This window comes from Chanos chanos, chromosome 5, assembly GCF_902362185.1.
Source record: "Chanos chanos chromosome 5, fChaCha1.1, whole genome shotgun sequence".
Classification (NCBI taxonomy): domain Eukaryota; kingdom Metazoa; phylum Chordata; class Actinopteri; order Gonorynchiformes; family Chanidae; genus Chanos; species Chanos chanos.
The window spans coordinates 12,489,423-12,508,966 of NC_044499.1; the positions used below are offsets into that span (position 1 = coordinate 12,489,423).

At 40.7% G+C, this 19,544-nt stretch overlaps 2 protein-coding genes across 2 annotated transcripts; both read right to left on the reverse strand.

Annotated features, from left to right (window-relative positions):
* Positions 1-611: 611 nt before the first annotated feature.
* mcm6l (MCM6 minichromosome maintenance deficient 6, like) lies at positions 612-6,066 on the reverse strand. The gene is made up of 17 exons (XM_030774101.1): positions 5,972-6,066; positions 5,720-5,866; positions 5,509-5,619; positions 5,014-5,263; positions 4,671-4,836; positions 4,301-4,446; positions 3,994-4,144; positions 3,686-3,827; positions 3,360-3,501; positions 3,140-3,247; positions 2,882-3,037; positions 2,616-2,744; positions 2,253-2,414; positions 1,899-2,013; positions 1,476-1,682; positions 1,002-1,141; positions 612-734 (listed from the first exon to the last, which is right to left on the reverse strand). The coding sequence occupies exons 1-17, from the start codon at positions 6,064-6,066 to the stop codon at positions 612-614; spliced, it is 2,490 nt and encodes an 829-aa protein (XP_030629961.1).
* Positions 6,067-7,460: 1,394 nt separating this feature from the next.
* Positions 7,461-17,998, reverse strand: cul1a (cullin 1a). The gene is made up of 22 exons (XM_030773674.1): positions 17,827-17,998; positions 14,580-14,925; positions 14,115-14,292; positions 13,657-13,824; positions 13,495-13,545; positions 13,162-13,252; positions 12,669-12,832; positions 12,326-12,488; positions 11,931-12,061; positions 11,570-11,677; positions 11,250-11,356; positions 10,939-10,987; positions 10,668-10,799; positions 10,158-10,275; positions 9,874-9,950; positions 9,284-9,415; positions 8,871-8,963; positions 8,591-8,638; positions 8,352-8,434; positions 8,124-8,229; positions 7,751-7,864; positions 7,461-7,556 (listed from the first exon to the last, which is right to left on the reverse strand). Exons 2-22 carry the CDS (start codon positions 14,717-14,719, stop codon positions 7,476-7,478), a joined length of 2,334 nt encoding a protein of 777 aa, XP_030629534.1. The 5' UTR covers positions 14,720-14,925; positions 17,827-17,998; the 3' UTR covers positions 7,461-7,475.
* Between the last annotated feature and the right edge of the window lie 1,546 nt (positions 17,999-19,544).

Consider the following 19,544-nt stretch of genomic DNA (forward strand, 5'->3'; position numbering starts at 1 on the left):
GATTTTACAGTAACATGAACAATTACGAAAATAACATCTGTACAACTATGAGTCCTTGAGATTTAAAAACTTTGGACCGTGTTGAAATTACAATGTATAATTCAACGTAACGTTATAAATAAAACATATTTCAGCATTATGAGATTTAACAGATACCGGCAGACCATCCTTTTACGGTTAAAAAGCTGTTCTATGGATGTCGCATTCATTAAGGTCAATGAGTTCAGGACTCGTCCACAAGGGACCACCGCTCAATTCATAAAATCTACACGAAGAATGGTGAGACGAATCTCATATGAAGACGTATTAGAAAACATAAACAAAGCCTTCGGAAGAGGATGTGTTTTTTTCTGTTCATTTCAGTTTATTTATTTTACTTTAGAAGAAATGATTAGACTTGCGTCTTGCTATTATTCTGTTAATTAAGCATTCTTCAAGACTGAATTACGCCATCGTGTGGGGAAGAGAAGAATGCAAACACACAAAATGCAAAAATAGCAATTTATTGTTTTCTCTTGACAAAATATTGTGGACACTCTTCAATTGTTACTCCAAAAATACAAATACAAAACAATGCACAGTGAGAATGAGTTTTTTTAAGAGTTGCAGATCTAGTCCTCCATTGTGTAGTTTGGATTCACCACTAAAAAGGGATCTTCCTCCAAGATGGGTTCCTCTCCTTCATCACTAACTTTCTTTAGTCCGGTCTTAGTCAACTCTATGATGATGTGGTCCTGAAATAAAGAAAGAAATCACATATCATCCTCTAATTCTTATTTTGGGACATAATTTCTTTTGCTCTACCTTGAAACATTTTACACAGTTCTGCAAAGAAAACAGTATGTCACATTAACAGACCGAAATTTATGTAGAGTAAAAAATAATCCCCATGTCTTCACATTAACAGCTTCCATTTCAAGTTATTCTGCAGAGAGGCCAACAACCTCAAACAGCTCCACAAGAGATGTGTGGTAATATTACAAAAACAAAAACTTACTCACATAATAAATTAATCTATGAATAACTTTTTCAATGAGGTTCTTCTTGGCAATGAGTTCAGCTTCCGATTCTATTTCACTCTCCATCTCCTTCAAGTACCAGTTGATCAACTCACTCTTCTTTAGAGAGGACTCTTCATCCACTGCAGACAAATGCGTGAGAATGAGTGCAGTTTTCCTCTTAAGGTTTTCCATCAATGCAAAGAATGCCTCAGCTAAGTGGTAAAACAGGCTAATTACAGAGAAATGTGTCAATACACCAAAAAACTTGACCAAAATTACTGTTGCACTTTTCCGGGGAAAACCCTTGTATGGTTTTAGGGATAGAAACTGGATAAAAAAAAAAAAAAAAAGACAACAGACTTGTAGATTGAAAAATCAGACATGTGGCAGTATGACACAAACCCAAAGCCTAATAAATATACATATATTGAAGAGAGACCTAATAGTGACTTCATCTAGGTGAGTGGAACTCACACTGCTCCATCTTCTGCATGTGTAGCACTAGGAGGTTGGAGACCCTACGGTACTCAGCAAAGGACATCCTCACAGCAGGCTTAGCTGCAGCCGTCCTCTCCTGCTTGTCTGGCTGATGGTCAGTATCCATAGGCTCTAAAGCATGACCATTAGTTGCATTCGTGCCATTCTCTCCCTGCCTCTCCCCATTCATCATGCCATTCTGATCTGGACACCAACAACAACAGGAACTCAGCACAACATATGCTTAGATTTATCTAATCTGACTAGTCTGGTGCTGAACATGTTTCTGGTGCAATTTAGAAAAGAACCCACTGATGTCATAGCAAAGCTATTATCTGATTACTGTGATGTCAGTTGTTTACATCTTTTTAATAGTGACATCCTTGAAAAATATGCTTGAGAAAATAGCGCTGTTTTCACCATTTATATCCTCATAATCTTCTTGCTCCTGGTCAAAGTTGATGTCGGGTGAGTCAACACGAATTATAGATTTGTTCAGAAGTCTGAACGCTTCCTTCACATGTTTGGGTTGAACCTAAAGATTGAAAAAAAGTTAAACTTTTATCTTTAGTTGAAGAACACCATTTCAAAACAATGGGAAAGACTACATGCATCACAGTGGAAAAAAAAAATACTAAATGGTTCAAATTTACAGAGCAATCGATTTTCCAAAAACTGGGTCTTTGACCGGTAGAAGTACGACCCGCTAAATATGCAACTGCACATGAGGTGATCCATAGGATCAATAGGGTCTGCTTAAGACGTCGGCCTGACCTCGTCTGAGCAGTAGAGTCTGGCCATAGCCTCAGACAGGCGGAGCATGCTCTCCAACTGTCTGACCGTGATACGCCAGGCAGATTTGGCAGTGCCACTGCTGTCCCTCTGTCGAAGCCTTTTGTACTGATCCACCACAAACTCCTGAGCTTCAGGGGTGATCTGGAGAACCCAGTGCAGTAGGAACAAGATAGCAGGTAGGGGGGGAAAAAAAGAAAAGAAAAACCAAACACAAAATTCATTGACCGTTCAGAATCTCTACGGTCTTCTCTGAAGTCTTTTCTTGAAATTTGAAAAGAGTATGTATTTATGTTAAAATAGCTCGGCTTGACTTGTGAAAGAAAACATTAGCCATGACATGACCTTAGGTTGAAACTGACGGGCAAAAAGTATGTATCTCTGGATTTCATCTGTGGCATAGACTCGTTCTACAGATTGCACATTTCTGGCATGCAGATCCACGATACGTCTTGCAATAGCATAGTCTGTCACCTGATAAAATCGCAAAGTCATAAGAAAAGCATGAGTCTCAACTTCAAGTATACTTGTAAAGAAATTTCACCTACAGTAATTGAAGAATTTAAAAGGCAGACCTCGATAAATCAAAACTGAATGTCATGTATACCGACCTCATTACACTCATCAACCAGAATGAAGAAAAGATCAAATCTGGACATGATGGGCGCAGACATGTTAACATTCTGTTTTAAGGACTTGGAACGGTTATACCTGCCATCTACAGGATTGGCTGCTGCCAGGATAGAGGTCCGAGCATTCAAAGTAGCCTTCGTTCATTAAAAAAAAAAAAAATGCAATTTAGACATTATCATCACGCTTATCCATTTATCATATAGTCGTTCATTTGCTTCAGTCAGCAGCTGCTGTACCTTAACGCCAGCTTTGGTAATGGAGATGGTCTGCTGCTCCATGGCTTCGTGGATAGCCACTTGGTCTTTCAGATCCATTTTGTCAAACTCGTCAATGCAGCACACCCCCTTGGACAAGGAAAAACCGGGCACAAATATGAATGAACTTTGACCTGACAACTACCTACCAAACGGTTATCACCAAATCACACGACAAAAAAAAAAGAAACATAAATATTACATTGTCTGCCAGCATAAGTGCTCCGGCTTCGATTACAAACTCATGTGACTCCTCATCTTTGACCACAGCGGCCGTCAGACCTGCTGCACTGCTGGCTTTACCACTAGTGTACACTGCTCTGGGAGCAAAGTCCTCCACATGCCTACAAAAATGGAGAAAAAAAAGGAATAATGACACACTATCCCTATGACACACGTAGCTCTCTCTCTCACTGTTGAGAACAAAATGTCGTATCGCAAACGTTCAAACAAAATCTGTGGGCCTATGGTACCTCAAGGTGCTTATATGTTATACATAAAATGTAACAATTTTCTTTTTCCCCTTACTTTAGAAATTGACTCTTGGAGGTACTGGGGTCCCCTACAATGCACACATTGATGTCACCTCTCAGCGAGGTACCTTCCATGGTTGTCTTAGCAACTCCACCAAAAAGCATAAGTAGAATTCCACGCTTGATTTCATCATTTCCTGTCAAAAAGGAAAAAAAAAATAGCAGGACAAAAAAAAAAACAACAAAAAAAACAAAAACATAATGAACAATATTACCGACAAATGAACCAAGTTATCTCCTCATAATAAAATCGTTTATTCATACAGGTAGTCCTTTACAGAGTTTGGGCGACAGGGTAAGTACCATGAATGGTTGGGAAGAGACTGGTGCAGAGGTTGTGATAGAGGTTCTTGTCTTGGCTCATCTCAAACACTTTCTCCCATTCCTGAACAGTCATCTGGTTCTTCACACTCTCAGCAGTCTGATCCTCCTGACGCAGCTCTTTGCCACCAAACTAATCCAGAAATTGCATGACAGATAAGGTACTTCTCTCTAAAGTCAGCCAAGACCCCATTTGTTCATGGTTCATGTTCAAAGACAAAAAAATGGATCCAAGACTCTTGAGGTCAGGTTTGTCAAACATGACTGTCTGAAAATGATGAATGAGTACCTGAGGGTTAGTAGGAGCAACATGGCAGGCTAAGAAGGCCAGTCTATAAGACAACTCTCTAACCCCCAAAGCCTTCAGCCCCTGAACTCCCTCTGCCTCAAATCCCTCCTTCCCAGTGATTCTGTTGCTGGTCTCTGCCCTGGTCCCTGATGGTGAATGAAATAAGAACAAGGGCATCCAGAGTTCAGTCCATACGACCACACTGTTAGATGGTCATCCCTATTCCTAACTGATGTCGACTGAGACAAAATCATGACAACACTGAAGTTTCAACAGAACGCTATCTAGGACAGGAAGTGCTCCAATCCCACCAAAAAGAAAGTGACTGTCAAAATAATGGGTGCAAGTTTGTTTTCTTTTTTCCACTTACCAGAGAGGGCGAGAGCAGTGACGTCCGGCACGACGATCAGCGTCCCTGTGAAGTCACAGCGATCCCCTGCCTGAGCAGTTTCCACCGCCTCCGCCCTCAGAACCACCTCCACGCTCCGAGGGATAGCACCTCGTGGTAACTCTGCCTGAGTCTCCTGGATGCGCACCTACACGAAGTGACACGGTCGGGCTCTGTCACACACCACATACTCCAGCATTCCCAGGACTGAACAGTGTACAGCACTGCTCCTTCAAAATATCGCTTGACCACTTCAGGTTTATAGCTCATTCACGCGTCATGCAGAGAACCAGTATGTATGCTGTATAAATATTTATATTCAAACCTTCTGGAAGTCAACAAAGCGGGACTTGTTGGTGTCAAGCATAAAGCGTTTTCGGTTGGCACACACAGGGTTCTTGCAGATGGCAGGCTGGGTGTACTTAAACTGCTGCTCCACATCCTTAATAACAGACTGGCAGTCCAGACACAGGAAGGTGCCACTCACCAGCTCTGGGTGAACAGGGTGGGTACGTACCACTTGCCCGCTAATCCGCAGTAACGTGCCAATACGGGCGGTCGAGAGCTCCCGAATTCTGCAGATGAAAAAAAGATAACCAACAAAACAAGGCAAGCTGTTTCCACATGGAAAAGATACTGTCTGTCTCATTCCAACACTGTATTAGTTTGCTGTGAAAATGTGTTTCTTATGAGATAAGTCTACATAGTCTATTTTATGGAATTAATATACCATTAATGTAACATTACAAAAACGAAATAAACAAACAAAATAGCCAATTCGAGACTCTCTTAACAGTTCTCTGAAGGGCAAAAAGCCTACTTCTGCCTTGAGGGAAAGTCAGAGAAAGCCACATAGAACTCTTTAGATGGCGGTATGCTGCCATGGTCTCTGGCAAAGTGACGCACCGCTCGACAGAGGTGTGGATACACTCTGAGATAAAAAGAAGAAGAATTAAATTAACACTTTTTTTTTTTAAATTGGGAGCAACACTAGTATGACTTATTCATAAAAACTACAATGGTTTAATTACCTGTAATACTCCTCTTGAATAGTTGTGGCAAGTTGCTGATTGTAGTGTTCAATATTTGTAAAGCTCACGACAAGAGTGTTTCTCTCTGGTCGAATCAACTCCTGAGCGTCAGGCAGATATAACAGTTCACCATTTTTATCCTGAAACCTGAGCGGTAATAAAAATACGGTGTGATTGTTTTTTCATCACCTGGCTCTTAAGTCCAATAGCAGAACGAAGCAATCAATCTAGTAAAATAAAATAATTACTTACTCCTCTAAAAACTCCAGAAATAACTTCTGACATTTCTCAGCAAGATCATCTTTCACTTGCACGCCTGCAGCACCTGTCTCAGCGATTGGCTCCATTCAGATATGGCGACAAAGCGGTCTATGAGGCACAGCAAGCGTAAACTAAAATCAGTGTAACGAACCTACGTCTGGCACAGGTGGCCTCTGACGTAAGCAAATTTTTTGTCTTTCCAAGAATAGACACGTGTCCGTGGGTTTGGTGTAATTAGTGTTAAAAATGTCTTGCATATTAAAAGCGCTACGTAACGCCAAATGCGTGGTTAATGTCAATGGCGAGAGCGTCAGACTATCATTTCTGCTCATACGCCTGTTATCCCAGCCATTCAGGTGCTGGTAGCAGATGGGATTTTTATACATTATCCAACAAATCAGTTCCATTTTATATGACCTTAAAACTAGTTTTTACACATCTTACTTATTAACTGAAGTGAACATTTATGTGAACGTGATACAATATTTATTTCACAACGCTATTATCAGTCCACTGTCAGAGTAACGAATACCACTCCTGTGGCATAACTTTTTGCTGATTACTTCATAGCAGGTAGCTCATTTAAAGTTAGTACTACAAAACTGTTGCAAAACTTCAGTATCCAAGATCAGTCGTATAAAACACGTTCATCCACACCAGTGTTGTATATTCTGGTTAGCGTCACTCATTCCACTAAAAAACCCCCCAGCCATGAATACCTGATGAAATCCAAGTCAACAGAAAAAGACTTCAAAGAAATTGAGACAATCGGAAAGCATACAGAAACCTTTAATTTTTATTTACCACACATTTAAAAAAGTGAACCACACTATACAAATGGTTTTCAGGTAGCGGGATAACAATGCGGAATACACTTCTAAGGACCTGGCCAAACACAAGGTTACTTTCTTGGGATGTGCTGCGAAAATTGCACTTTTAAATTTTTAAATGTCCTTTTTCTTGACACTGCTGCCTTCACACTAAACAGCAGTGCTTTTTAATAGCCTTTCTCCTAATAGGTTTTACTTTGTTTTCTTCTTTTGATCTTTTTTTTTTTTAAACATGAATGCAGAGAGGCAGTAGCATGCAACCCTTAACATGAAGGGTTTTTTTTTTTTTTTTTTTTTGATTGGGTTTTCTGTAACGTTTATTTCTGCAGGATAAAGGTAAAGGTCTCTGTCCATATTATTTACATATTAAAATGGAGTCCACCCTTTGCGCTTTAAGATGGCCAGCTGCTCCGACACAGTTGCAGCGCTTTAAAGGGAAGTCCAGCATAGCAGGCCGCCCATTTTAACCATATACAACATACACTCTCCTCTTCCGTTTGTTGTCCTGTTTGTTTTTTTTCCTTCTGTGCACACATTCCCAACAACATAGGCCGGATGTCAAAAGGAATGATGTTTATTACGCAAAAGACAACTTTAAAAAAAAAAAAAAAAAAGGACAGGTGGAAGGGGGGGGGGGGGCGGGGCGGGGCGGGGGAGGAAAATGTTTAAGCCAAGTAGCTGTAGGTATCCTTCTCTCCGTCCACTCTCTCCAAATATTCTTTCTCTATGAGAATGTCAATGCATTTCTGAAAAACAAGAAACAAGGCATCGGTTCATTTCTTCCCACCTTACAGGTTAAAGAAAAACAAGAATAACGCCGTAGCAGCGAAGCAATGCTGCTTACACGACACGCGAAGCGCTCTGTTCCCCTTCAGGCAGAAAATACAGAAGAATCGCCGAGCTTGTATTTATTTGTTGTTTGTTTATTAGAGGCGTTTACCTTGATGACGGGGACTCTGGGTTTAAACCTGGAGGAGAGCTGGTTGAGGACCTCAGCCAAGAGCTGCTGGTGCTTCAGCATTTTCCTCATCTTCATGATCCTGACTATGGCCGCCTACAGGACATTAAGGACTCATTTAGTATGTGTACCAGCTTTCAGTGAGAGATTTAGACCATTAACTACATGTATAACCTGACAATGAGGAAATACCTATGTGCATATAGGGGAAACAGAAAAGAGTACAGACATTAAGACCTTTCCACTACACGAGGTCCTTTAGACCAGAGCGTGAGTCAGTGTGTTCAGTGAGTATATTCTCCAATTACGTGAAAAAGAGTGCGTGGTATGGGACCGTCTGATATTTGGTCTGCACCTGTATCAGTAGTTTCCTGTCCTCCTCAATGTTTTTGTGGGTGGTTTCCTGTTCCTGTTTTTGCTCTGTCTTCATTGGCACATTAATGTTCACTCTGAGTTTCTTACTGCAGAAGGGAAAAAGGAACATCATTCAGTCATTACGATGGAATTCGGCTCGTAGTTCGTGGCTTAGCCTTATGTTACTGGTGTCAGAGTGAGCTTGTATAAACAACTTTGAGCGACTTACTTCTTATAACCCAAGAAGAGCTTAATCAGTGTGTCTGGCTTGAACTCCACCTCATCCACATTGGCGTTCTCATCCTCAAGGACCTGTCAGAAAACAAACAGGTGAAAAATGACACGAGGGCAAACCAACCTGTCAGTGTACTCTGTGGAGCTCCATGGGTGTCGTAGCCAGTAGGCAATGAACACAAGAAACAAATACCAGGAAACCTGTTTATACCAAAAGTATAAAGACTCACTTACCAGCAACTTGGACTTTAATAAGATTTGCAAAACCTGCACTAATATGTCCTAAGGGAAAAGAACAAAGACACAGAAAAACAGCTCAGTATCTGATATACTGCCAGTCTAATGTGGAAATGAATTATTGTCTGACTAGGCATAATGACTTTTTTAAATACATCGTTCTGTTGGGCGATGTTTCATAGGAGCCTGTAATGTCCAGCTCTACACAGCAGACAACCTGCTCTCTCCCTTCCCTCTGTGTTCTGGTCAGCCACGTGGTGTGATCACTGACACTTACTATTTTGATCTGCGTGCTGTCTGTCAGTTGTTGGACTGTGTAGACGTCCTCTGTGTTGTACTGCAGTAAGATAGCCATCTGGAAAGTCGATGCCTGAGGGAAGGACGGCGAAACGGTGTCAAAGTATGGTTTTCACATTTTATCTTACTCTCCTGCAAGTATGACAGGAGCTGAAAATAAACTTTCCTTTTATATCTATATCCACGATTCCTTTCAAGTCCAGACTTCTTCAGAAGAGCTTTCACACCCAAATAAAGGCAGCCTAGCTACGCTCTCAGTGATGAAAACCTCCTAATACTTGTCCAAATCAACCAGAGAGAAGGGTTTACACAAGTCCACACTGCCAGCATTTAACATAAAGGGTAGATGTTGTGACGCTGTGTATGACTTGGCTCTGTGTGAGTGGTACTGACCTGCAGGGTGTATCTGTTCTTGAAGCAGTTGGTGACCAGTTCTCCTTTGGACAGGTGGTAAAGCCAGGTGAGCTTACGGCCGCTGTGTCTGCTGGCATAGAAGGCTGTAAACCTTTGGTAGCTCCTTTCCAACTGGACATCGGGAGAGAGACAGAATGATGGCAGGTTCAGAGAGAAGCAGAGACTCTCAAAAGAATTCCAGTAACAGTGTAGTCAAAATTGCTAAATGCTAAACAATCAGAACATTGGCCATTCAAACCTCTTAAATGAAAGTGAAAGAGGGTGGAGTCTGACTGAAATGCCCTGATTGGTCATAATTACATGGAGAGCACTTCAGTGCCATAGTTACCACTAGGCCCTGACTAACAGCATATCAAAGTGAAGCTGATGAACCTTTCACATTGAGAGTGACTATATGAATAAAAATTGTTCTGAGCCATACCCTCTGAAGCTGCAGTTTCACAAAAGGCTTAATGTCTATATCATACTATGAGATTGAACATAACAGGCCTGTGTTCATACAGTAGGTTCAGAAGCACACAGTTTGACCCCAGCAGGACGAGGGGGAGAGTGATGAATGTGCCTCTTACCTCTGAAGGCAGAGCAAAAGTGCAGGACTGTTGGAAGGGCCACGAGCCAGAACTCAGCACCTGGATACTGAAGTCCACTGCAAAAACATATCACAGGTACTTCAAAACTACATGAATGATATCAGTTATGTGTATAAACATTACCACTTACTACAGGACAATATCCTCTTTTATGAGCTATGGGACTGCTTTATTTGACCGTATAAATATCAGTAACCTTAGCAACACTGGTAAGATCACAAGAGGAAAAAGTCTTATCGCGACATGAAGACACTCATACTCACAGTCTAGGGGCTCAGAGTTGGTGAGGTGCTTTTTGAATTGTTCGTTCAAGTCTTTACTGACCCCGATGTCCTGGAACATACGCTGCAGTTTGGAGGTGTATTCAAAGCCACATGCTTGCTAAAAATAAAGAAGAAAAAAAGTACAAAAAGTGAAATCACTTGAGAATACAGCGCTGGTATACATGATTTCTGTCTGGAGTCAACTCAAATAAATAGAAAAGATATTTCCAAATAAAAATGAGCACAAATGTTTTTTTTATAACTACTGTTAAGTCAAGTCCATTTGAGACTAAACCTGCAACAGCAGTGAAGAAAAGACTTGAGGTTTCAATTCCGCCAAAATCTGTTTTAAAGGTCAACAAGAGACTGCTGAGCTGAACATTTTCAAACAGCGTCATGTTAACTGCTGATGTTCCCTAAATTCAGCTTTACGGCTAATTCAAGCGCCGCGTTCAGGACAGGCTTGAGCGTAATGAGAAAAATCACTCGAGCGTGGGAGAGTGGTTCTACCTTTAGTTTGGAGATCATGCTGGCCTCAGCATCGTCACTAGCACTGTTCTGATGAACTAGCCGCTTAGCCAACATTTTGGCATAGAACTTCTGGAATACATCTTTGTCCTCAATGTATTTAAAGACCACCATCTGTTACAGTTAGAGGGGAGAGAGAGTCAAAATTACCCTTTAAAACACCTTCAAATATTTAACAGCTTAAGATTAAATATGACACAGACCCTGAAACGTGTGGCAGACTATGTATTTAAAGTACTCATTTCACACTCACAACTTGATTTAGAGTGTCCTCAAGTTCTGCTTCCTCTGGGTTCTTTGAACTGGATAGAATAAAACACAAGCCTGGTCAGACATGACCCAATTCAACAGTGAGACGGCTAAACACAAACAACATGAGATAATGAACAGCACGATTTGTCCATGAGAAGTGAAAAACAAATCTATCCTGTGTGTATTTATCCTTTACAGACCAATACTTTCACAAACATACAGATTAAAACAATTCCTCAGAATCAACACTAAAATGATCTCTACAAAGGCTCAGTGATAAGAAATTGAAAAGTTGCATGGACACAAACAGACCTCTTCTTAAGTAAAGAGTCACAGTATCTGGCCAGTAGCTCTGGGGATTTGCTAGAGGACTGGACCATCTTGGTGACTGCATTGTTATTGATGAATCTGCCGCAGGCCTGTAAATAGGAACTTTCTAGCATTTAAAAGCGTTACCACATGAAGTAAAAAGCCACAGAAGCCGGTACAGACATATCTCAGTGCGCAAGTGTAGAGTTGGCATGTAACCCTACACCTGCCACACCCTGATGACACACTTAACAAAAATGGGAGTACACACACGCACATACTGAAATGTATGCAGTCTGAGTTCAAACAAAAGAAGACCTCACCTTATCTAAAGCAGCTACAAAACCAGCATCATTGTTGAAGGCTGACATCACCAAAGCATTATACTTCTTGTGAACGTCCAAGATGGTTTGGACATACATTTTGGGATCCTGCGAAAAAAATGAACGAAAGAGAGAGAAGAAAAAGTAAGGACAAATAAGCGATACACCAAGATATTAAACATTAAAAGAGAGAATATAGGTTAAACATTACACTTGCATTTTTAACCTGAAGTACCTTACGTAAGGTAAGAGGTGTTGAAAGAGTGGCTTCTTAAATGCATGTGTGAATGTCTGTGCTTACATGTGAGGGACAGAGGTTAGGCCTTTGGTTTGTTTTGGGTTTTTTTTTTGCAGTACTCACATTGAGAGCAGTTTCCCCACACTTTTCTATGGCAGCCAGGCCCTGGATGTAAATGTGCGCTTCCAGAAGTTTCTTCAGCTCTCCCAAACCGTCTGTGATCCGTGACACGAGGTTGTACATCCGGCCCAAGTCTAGAGAGAAACACAATTTTTAAATAAATGATTCTGCTTTTCATAAATTACAAGTTAAGTTGTGAATGGGGACAATGCTATGTGAAGTTACACACACAAGCATCCTGTTCTGATTGCTGCACACTTGCAGCTCATCAGTCACTACCAAAGTTTTAGATTTTGACCTCAGCTCTATCACAGAGAACACAAATATAACTCTTGTGTAGACAAGACTCAAATAGCCAAACCTATGCCATCCACTCATATCAATACTGCTGAGCTCACCTTCATTCTTGTCTGCATCTAGAAGGTTCTGGAACTCTGTATGGAAGATCTCCAGGTGTTTCTCTATGAGGACCTGCTCACACTTCCTGGCCAGTTCATCCTGTGTGCTCTCATGGAGGTAAACCTGTACCCTCCTCTGCTCCTCCAACAGACGGGCCTCAGCCTGAACAACACGCACACGCACGCACACATCAAGGTGAAAGAAAACATACAATTTACTCACACAAATGGACAGAGGTAGAGGTTTTACAGACTCTGCAAAAATTCTCCATGGCAACAGCATACACACAGGAACCATGTGATCTCTTCCTATATAGCAAAGGTTTTGACATAATAAAATTACCTTTTTCATATATTCAGTGACAGGATTCTGCTGTAAGAATTCTGTACTTTCCCGAGTGTAAAACCGTTCAGTGTCCGCTAAGAACTGGGTCTCAAAATACTCCTTATAGACAGACAGAGTAGGTCCTTTAGCAAAGGCATCATCCTCATTCAGTCCAAGTTCAACTATAGCAAGCAGACAGACAGAAAACACAATCAAAACACACACTCCAAATTGTACTTCAAACAGCCTTCTAGAGTGGAGAACAACAAAATTTCCCAAACTGAGTACTGAGAAACAAAGTCCTTTAAGATAATTTGGCAGCGTGACATTTGAACAATGATGCAAAAAAACCTCCCAAAATTTAGTTTGACAAGTCCAAACAAACAGGACAATTATTTCAGTTCCCATCACTCTCTCATTTAATACTACTGATTCATTATGTAATCACTGGGAAACTATAGGTTCATTTTAAGGAGAAATGGAAAAGTGGTGACACATTATGACTACACACCATAAGACTGGACGACTCCACTGATGAGTCTGGTATTGATGGTCTCCCCATTCCTCTCTTTCTCAATCAGTTTCAATACCGCATTTGTCACCTGCACACAGAGCACATAGTAGTTTATTAAACCGATAATAGTTTATTTAGCAAGGGATTATTTCTGCCCAGACACTCAACACAAACACATGCGTACATACATGCATACATAAATGTCACCAGGGTATAAATAACTTTTTTTAATAAGTACTGATCTGATCAAGCAAGTTGAAATACAAAAAAAGACAACGTATAAAAAGGAAAGAAAACGACAACTCTCACGTGACGACACTGGTCTCTTACCTGCTTGTTGAGAGGCCTGAACAGACATTCTCTCCATGTTACCAGGGCAAGCTGTAAAGAGAGGCCAGCGTAGTGTTACAAAGGAGACAGTAACCCAACCCCTGGCGTGAACAGTAGACACAGAGGGAGGAGAGGAAGAGAGAGAGACAGAGGTGCCCTTACAGAATAGATTTCATAGATGCCTTTTCGGCCTTCGTCACACTCACGGCGCACCCAGTGACGGTTGAGGTAGGCACAGATACCATTGAGCACTTTACTGGAGAACCTGTAATCTTCCCATTGCTGCGTGTAGAACTTCAGAACACTTTCGTCCATCAAATCCTCACCATCCTGACAAAAAACAACAAAAAAAAACAGGGAAGAAATAGAGAGAAAAGACAGGGGGACAGGGAGAGAGAGTGAGAGAGGAATCAGAATGTTGCATAATTTCCTTTGTAATAAAACTGGAGTGGAATAGGGCCAAGTATCAATCCTAATCAGTCAAATTAAATGAATCATAGTTTTCAGTCAGGGGGGGAAAAAAAAATCTACAGATTAAAATGTTTAACACTGTAATGATATGTGACCTTTCGGGGCAATAACAGGGGACAACAAATAGTCTGATCTGAGCGATGCGTTACCTTTAGTAGGTTTGTCAAGTAATTCTTCAAGAACTCTTTCAGTCTTTTATAGAGCTCCAAACCCACAAACTGAGCTCCTCCAGGAGTAGGGGCCTTCTTGGAAGGCTTGGACGGGGGTACGCCCGCCCCGCGGGCTTGGTTGGACTGATGCACGCTGGTGCAGTAATTATACACATGACTGAGAGGGGAGAGTTAAAGCCACAACAAGAGAGATCTGGAGTCGAGAGCTATTATGCTCTCTGGAAGAGATTAGACAAAACCACAAGCTCATACACAGAGTGCCACGAAAGCTGGCCGAAGAACAGGAATAAATGTGGCAGGCAAAAGCAACAAAACATTTTAATCACAACCGTCTTTGCTTTGTCTTATTCTCTCGCTCGCTGCCTCTGTCTTTCTTTTTAAAACTTGCACCCTTCTGTCTACGCACTACAGAGCGACACGGGAAAGCAGTGAAGTTCAGGATACGTGTAGAGCTCCATGTATCGAGACTTGGCCATGCTCTGTCTGGTGTAGACCTGCTGTATGCCTGCTCGCAGGTCATCCCAGATCTGGTCCAGCCCAATCTGTTTGAGCCCGTGAGGGTTCTGACTCCGGTTGGACGACATGATCTCTCTTCCTGCTGGGTCTGGTGAACGGCTCCTCCTGGCTTTCGGCGTTTTTTCGTCCTTTTCAGTGAAGCGGGGAAGAGCTACTCATCCATAGAGTATAGCGGACAGACACGACAAGCCGATACAGGCACAAGGGCTGGGCCCTCTACTCAGAGTGCCTGACAACCGCAAAGACCCTTTCAAGTAGTAATCAGGAGAGAGACCTACACACACACACACACACACACACACACACACACACACACACAGAAAATAAAATAAGATATTTACAGAATTTTGATGACTGGGCAAATCTGATGCTACCAGAGAGTGCGGAGAAATCTCCAGTAAAATACTCAATCAGTTAATAGCCCATGCATGGCAATAATAAAACTGACAGAGGAAGTATTGATTTTGTGATTATCCCCACAGGACATTCGTGGACATTTCAATCTGAACAGTGACTGCTTATCTGCCCTTCTTAGAAGAAATGAAAGGGTCATTTTTTGGGGGAGTTGGAGCAGTATTAATGAAAAGTGCTTTGTTATGAAGGACAGAGATGATAGGTCTCCACAAATCAGTGCCCCGCCAAAAAGCATCAACACTGGCCACGCCTCTATAGCCACTTCACATTGACGCAGAGGCACAAGATTAAAATGGTTTCCAAACATTACACAGGGCAGCAATTACATTGCAGTGTGCTGTATGTCACGATCAAGCTTTTATATTTAAATGCCATTTTTTCTAATGTTAAGTTATCCCACCCTTCACAGAAATTGAACTGTGTTGCAAGGGTCATAAAATGCCGGAAGTATCATGGTCACCCTGTCAACATTTCCTCCCAGCATGCAACTCAAATCCCTTAAACAGCAGCAATACTTAATCTGATGGGTTAGAGCAAAGTAAAGTCTGAGTAGAAGCTACCACGATGTCAACCAAATTTGAAAATTTGTGAGAGAGAGAAAAAGAGAACCAGCAGAAAACAACAGCTGGAACTGCTTTCTCTTCATTCCACTGTCATCACATGTCAGATAAACAGCGGCGGTTTTCCCAGGATAGCCATTCCTTGTATGGAAGCTACACTATTCATTAGCCTATATCCTAGGGTTCCCGCCTTGTAACCATGGCAACAGATGTGGGTGCAGGAGCACGGGCCTGGAAATGGGTACGTTATTGACAGAGAGAGGAAGACAACTCTGTGACTGTGCATTAATCTCAGATAAGGCCCACGACTTTTTAATTTTAATATTTCCAAAGCAATCGGTTCTCACTTGTCAACATATTTCATTTCAGGCAGGTCATATCGGTAAAAATGTGATGTCAGGACAACGTAGCACTCGCTGCTCACAGTTATGCAAGCTAAAACCTACTCAGCACAATCTGACATCATCAAGTTGCTTTTGCTTGTCTTTGCCTGTCAGTATGATCAATGTACTCAACCATGAGAACAATAAACACTCGCAAAGACTAAATACATTTTTTAAAGACCTGCATCTTCAGTCAAAAATAATCAACAACTTTACAATGCTTGTGCATTGGCTGTCAATTGAAACGGATCAAGGTCAAAGGTTTGGTTAGCTCAGGTAATCAGAAAACAGATGCCTTACAGGGTCAGTCCTCTGGACACATTTTACTCAGGCATCAAACATACTGAATTCTGAAACTAATCCCCATACCTGAAAGGTTCAGGTGATGGGTAGGAGTGCTGAATATATTATTACGGAAGGCAAACATACACCCTCTCTTATTCGTCTTTTCCTACACCTGAAACTGATTACTGTTTTATATAGCTGAGGATGACGTCTGTAAATGTATGCTAGTGTCTCAAGTATCTCGATAATACACAGAGATAAACACTGAACTCAATACACTGAAACGGTGTAACTTCTTATAAAAGCCAATGTGTACTTTTGACGCAGCGTGATAATCACGCAAACAGCCTGCGAAGTTTTGTCACTGTATGTATAATGAGTTATCTTCTTTTTAAAATATTTGTTTATTTTTCGCTGAATATGTTTTCATTGAGTACAATATGTAAAATTGTTACTACGGTCAAAGCACGGATCACTATACTACATACATTTTGCACTACATACTATAATGAAACGTTACATATGCTGAAAACGCTACCCTGCTTGCTCATTATGTTGCCCCTCAATAAAAAAATGGGGCCCCTGATGAGCAGGGAGAAAATGAGTAACAGAACAGAAATCTCATGAACAGTCGATAAATAAATAACGATGAACCAAAGATAACTTGTAATATTTCAAGTTTGGTCTAGTCGGGAAACTAACAAGTAAAGTAAAAATCATAACACATGCTAAGTAGGCTGACAAAACTGGCTAATAGCCAATTCTGGTTAATATTTTTCAGCGGCTGTATACTGCTAGGTGACAACGACTGTGTAACATCTCTACGTTTCTAGATTACAACACTCTTGCTCTGGCGCTTCGCTGTAGCAAAGGTTAAAACACTGAGTTACTTCAGCTAATTTTACATGGGCGCAATATATCGTATAACGTCACAGGCCTAATATAACATTGCAGGACAGCTGCCTAATGATGGCTATGCTAGCTTAGCCAGCTAGCTTAGCTAGCTGTTAAGCTTGCGTTCAGCGGGTTGAGAATTTGAGGGTAAGCTATCTGCGGAAGCATAATCGTATTTGGATTAGATCAAGTATCAAGTATCATTCAGATAATTGTACAAGTAGTTGCTGATTCAATTTGACTGTTATGTACATCAAAGACAAATATATGGTTTAAATGTGTAGGAGAATGTCGTGAAACGACCCTACGTTTAGTCCCATTTAGCTATCAGTTAGCTTACATGCTCAAGTTACCGGGACCATCGAGGCCCGAACTGCCTCTGGTAATCAGCTAAGGTAGCCAGCCTTGGGTTAACTTATTAAGCAGGAAAAATGTAAATCATACTATCCCACTAAGATTATTACAACAACAGTTTTCCATTACATTACGTAAGCTGGCAAATATTTCTTTATCAGACTCACCTTTACATGACTGATATGATTAGACAACCAGCTACCAACAATGACAGCTTGCTATCTGTAAAAAGGAGCTTTGATAGCTACACCTCGTCACAAAGCTACTGTTAGCTCGCGCTCTTACCATTGTCCGGCGGCGGTAGCTCCTAGCTCCAAATCATGAACAGAATGAGGGAACGTAACAATGTGCTCTTCAGTGAATATCCCTAATTGTAAATACCTTTATTCCCTTTTAGACCCCGATTATTGTGCGTCTGACTGTCGATAGCAATAACAATGCAGCTACTAGCTGTAGCAACTGCAGTTGCAACGACGGAAAAATAACATAAGAAATGGAGCTCAGAAACACATGTAGCAATGTCCCAGGGAAACATCGAAATCTAAAACAATGGTTCCGGCACGGTGTTCATTGACACATATCTCCCCAAGAGGAAGGTGGTATTTGGATTTCAGTACGCTCCAATTACAGATGTATTTTCTTGCTTCAGTTCCGTACAGAGTTGGAGTAAGGCCAGACTGTGTAGACCGTGTTTCAATTTGTGATGACCCAAAGATGTTCATTATATGTACAGAATGTTGAACCAAAGACATTTTAAAGTGCTTCAAGTTTGTGGAAGAAAATGTACATAATTTTTGTTTGTTTGTTTGACATAAATATTGTTAATTGGAATATGGGAATATTGTAGAATTCTCTTTAGCATAACTTAACTGCATTGCTAGGCACATAACACACTGTACTGCACACTTCTGACTGTAGACATAATGCCTCAAGTGCAATGCTGCAACAGGCACATAATACATTTACCATTACAATGTACAGACACTTTTGTCTTCATACATGTTCTTGTTAAAGTGGTATTTGTTAGACTAATGAAAATCAAAACAATTCAGATGTTTATTGATAGCTGTATTGCATTCATTATTGGAGTCTCCATTTCATTACTGCTCTCAACAACAAGTAACATTTTTCATGACCATACAGTATCACATTTCCAGAAATGAAAAAAAAGGAAATGATTGCAATCAAATATAATGCTGTCATAATGGGCATACCTTAACTTTAGTACAACACAATCTCAAACATGAACTGCAATATCTCACATGTCTATCCAGTAATGTTTGCGTTAAAGACCCAAACATTTGGATATTTGTGGTATATTTACATACCCAAAATATGTTGATACTTGTTGTGCTTGAGCAGTAGGAATATCACAGTCTTTCATCTCCCTGAAGGTTTGTTGGTGCTCCAGAGGTACTGTTGCTACTCTGAGTAAAATTAAGACTTGTCCTGGAGGGAGAGTCTATGGACATAAAAGTCAATGTTCGTGTTTGCTCAAGAGGTCTGAGACAAATGTCACTCATTGGAGATGCAAAAGCATAAAAACACAGTTGTATAATTTAAAATATAGATACACATAGTTAAAAAAAAAAAAAAAAAGATTTGGCCACAGTCAAAAAGCACAAAAGGTGAAGATGACATTTAAATAGTCTGTCTTAAAATCAGTAAGATAAAATGTTTTTTGTTTTTTGTTTTTTTTTTTAAGCTGACTCCAAACTTGGAGTACATTCAACTGCAGTAGCAATACGAAAGCTGAGCTTATTACTGACGAAGCTACGCCTCTCTTCAGCTTTAAAAATATGAACTTAGAAGAACTTCCCCAAACAATTTCTTTCCATAGACACCTTGTAAAATATTCCATATGTAGATTAATGTTCATTATGTAAAGCCAAAAAGGAACATAACTGATCCCTTGAGGCACTTCATAAGGACTGTCCTCATGTCAAATCTGTCAGGTTGTTGGCGTTCAGATGAGGAGAATAATCGCTACTTAAATTGTATAA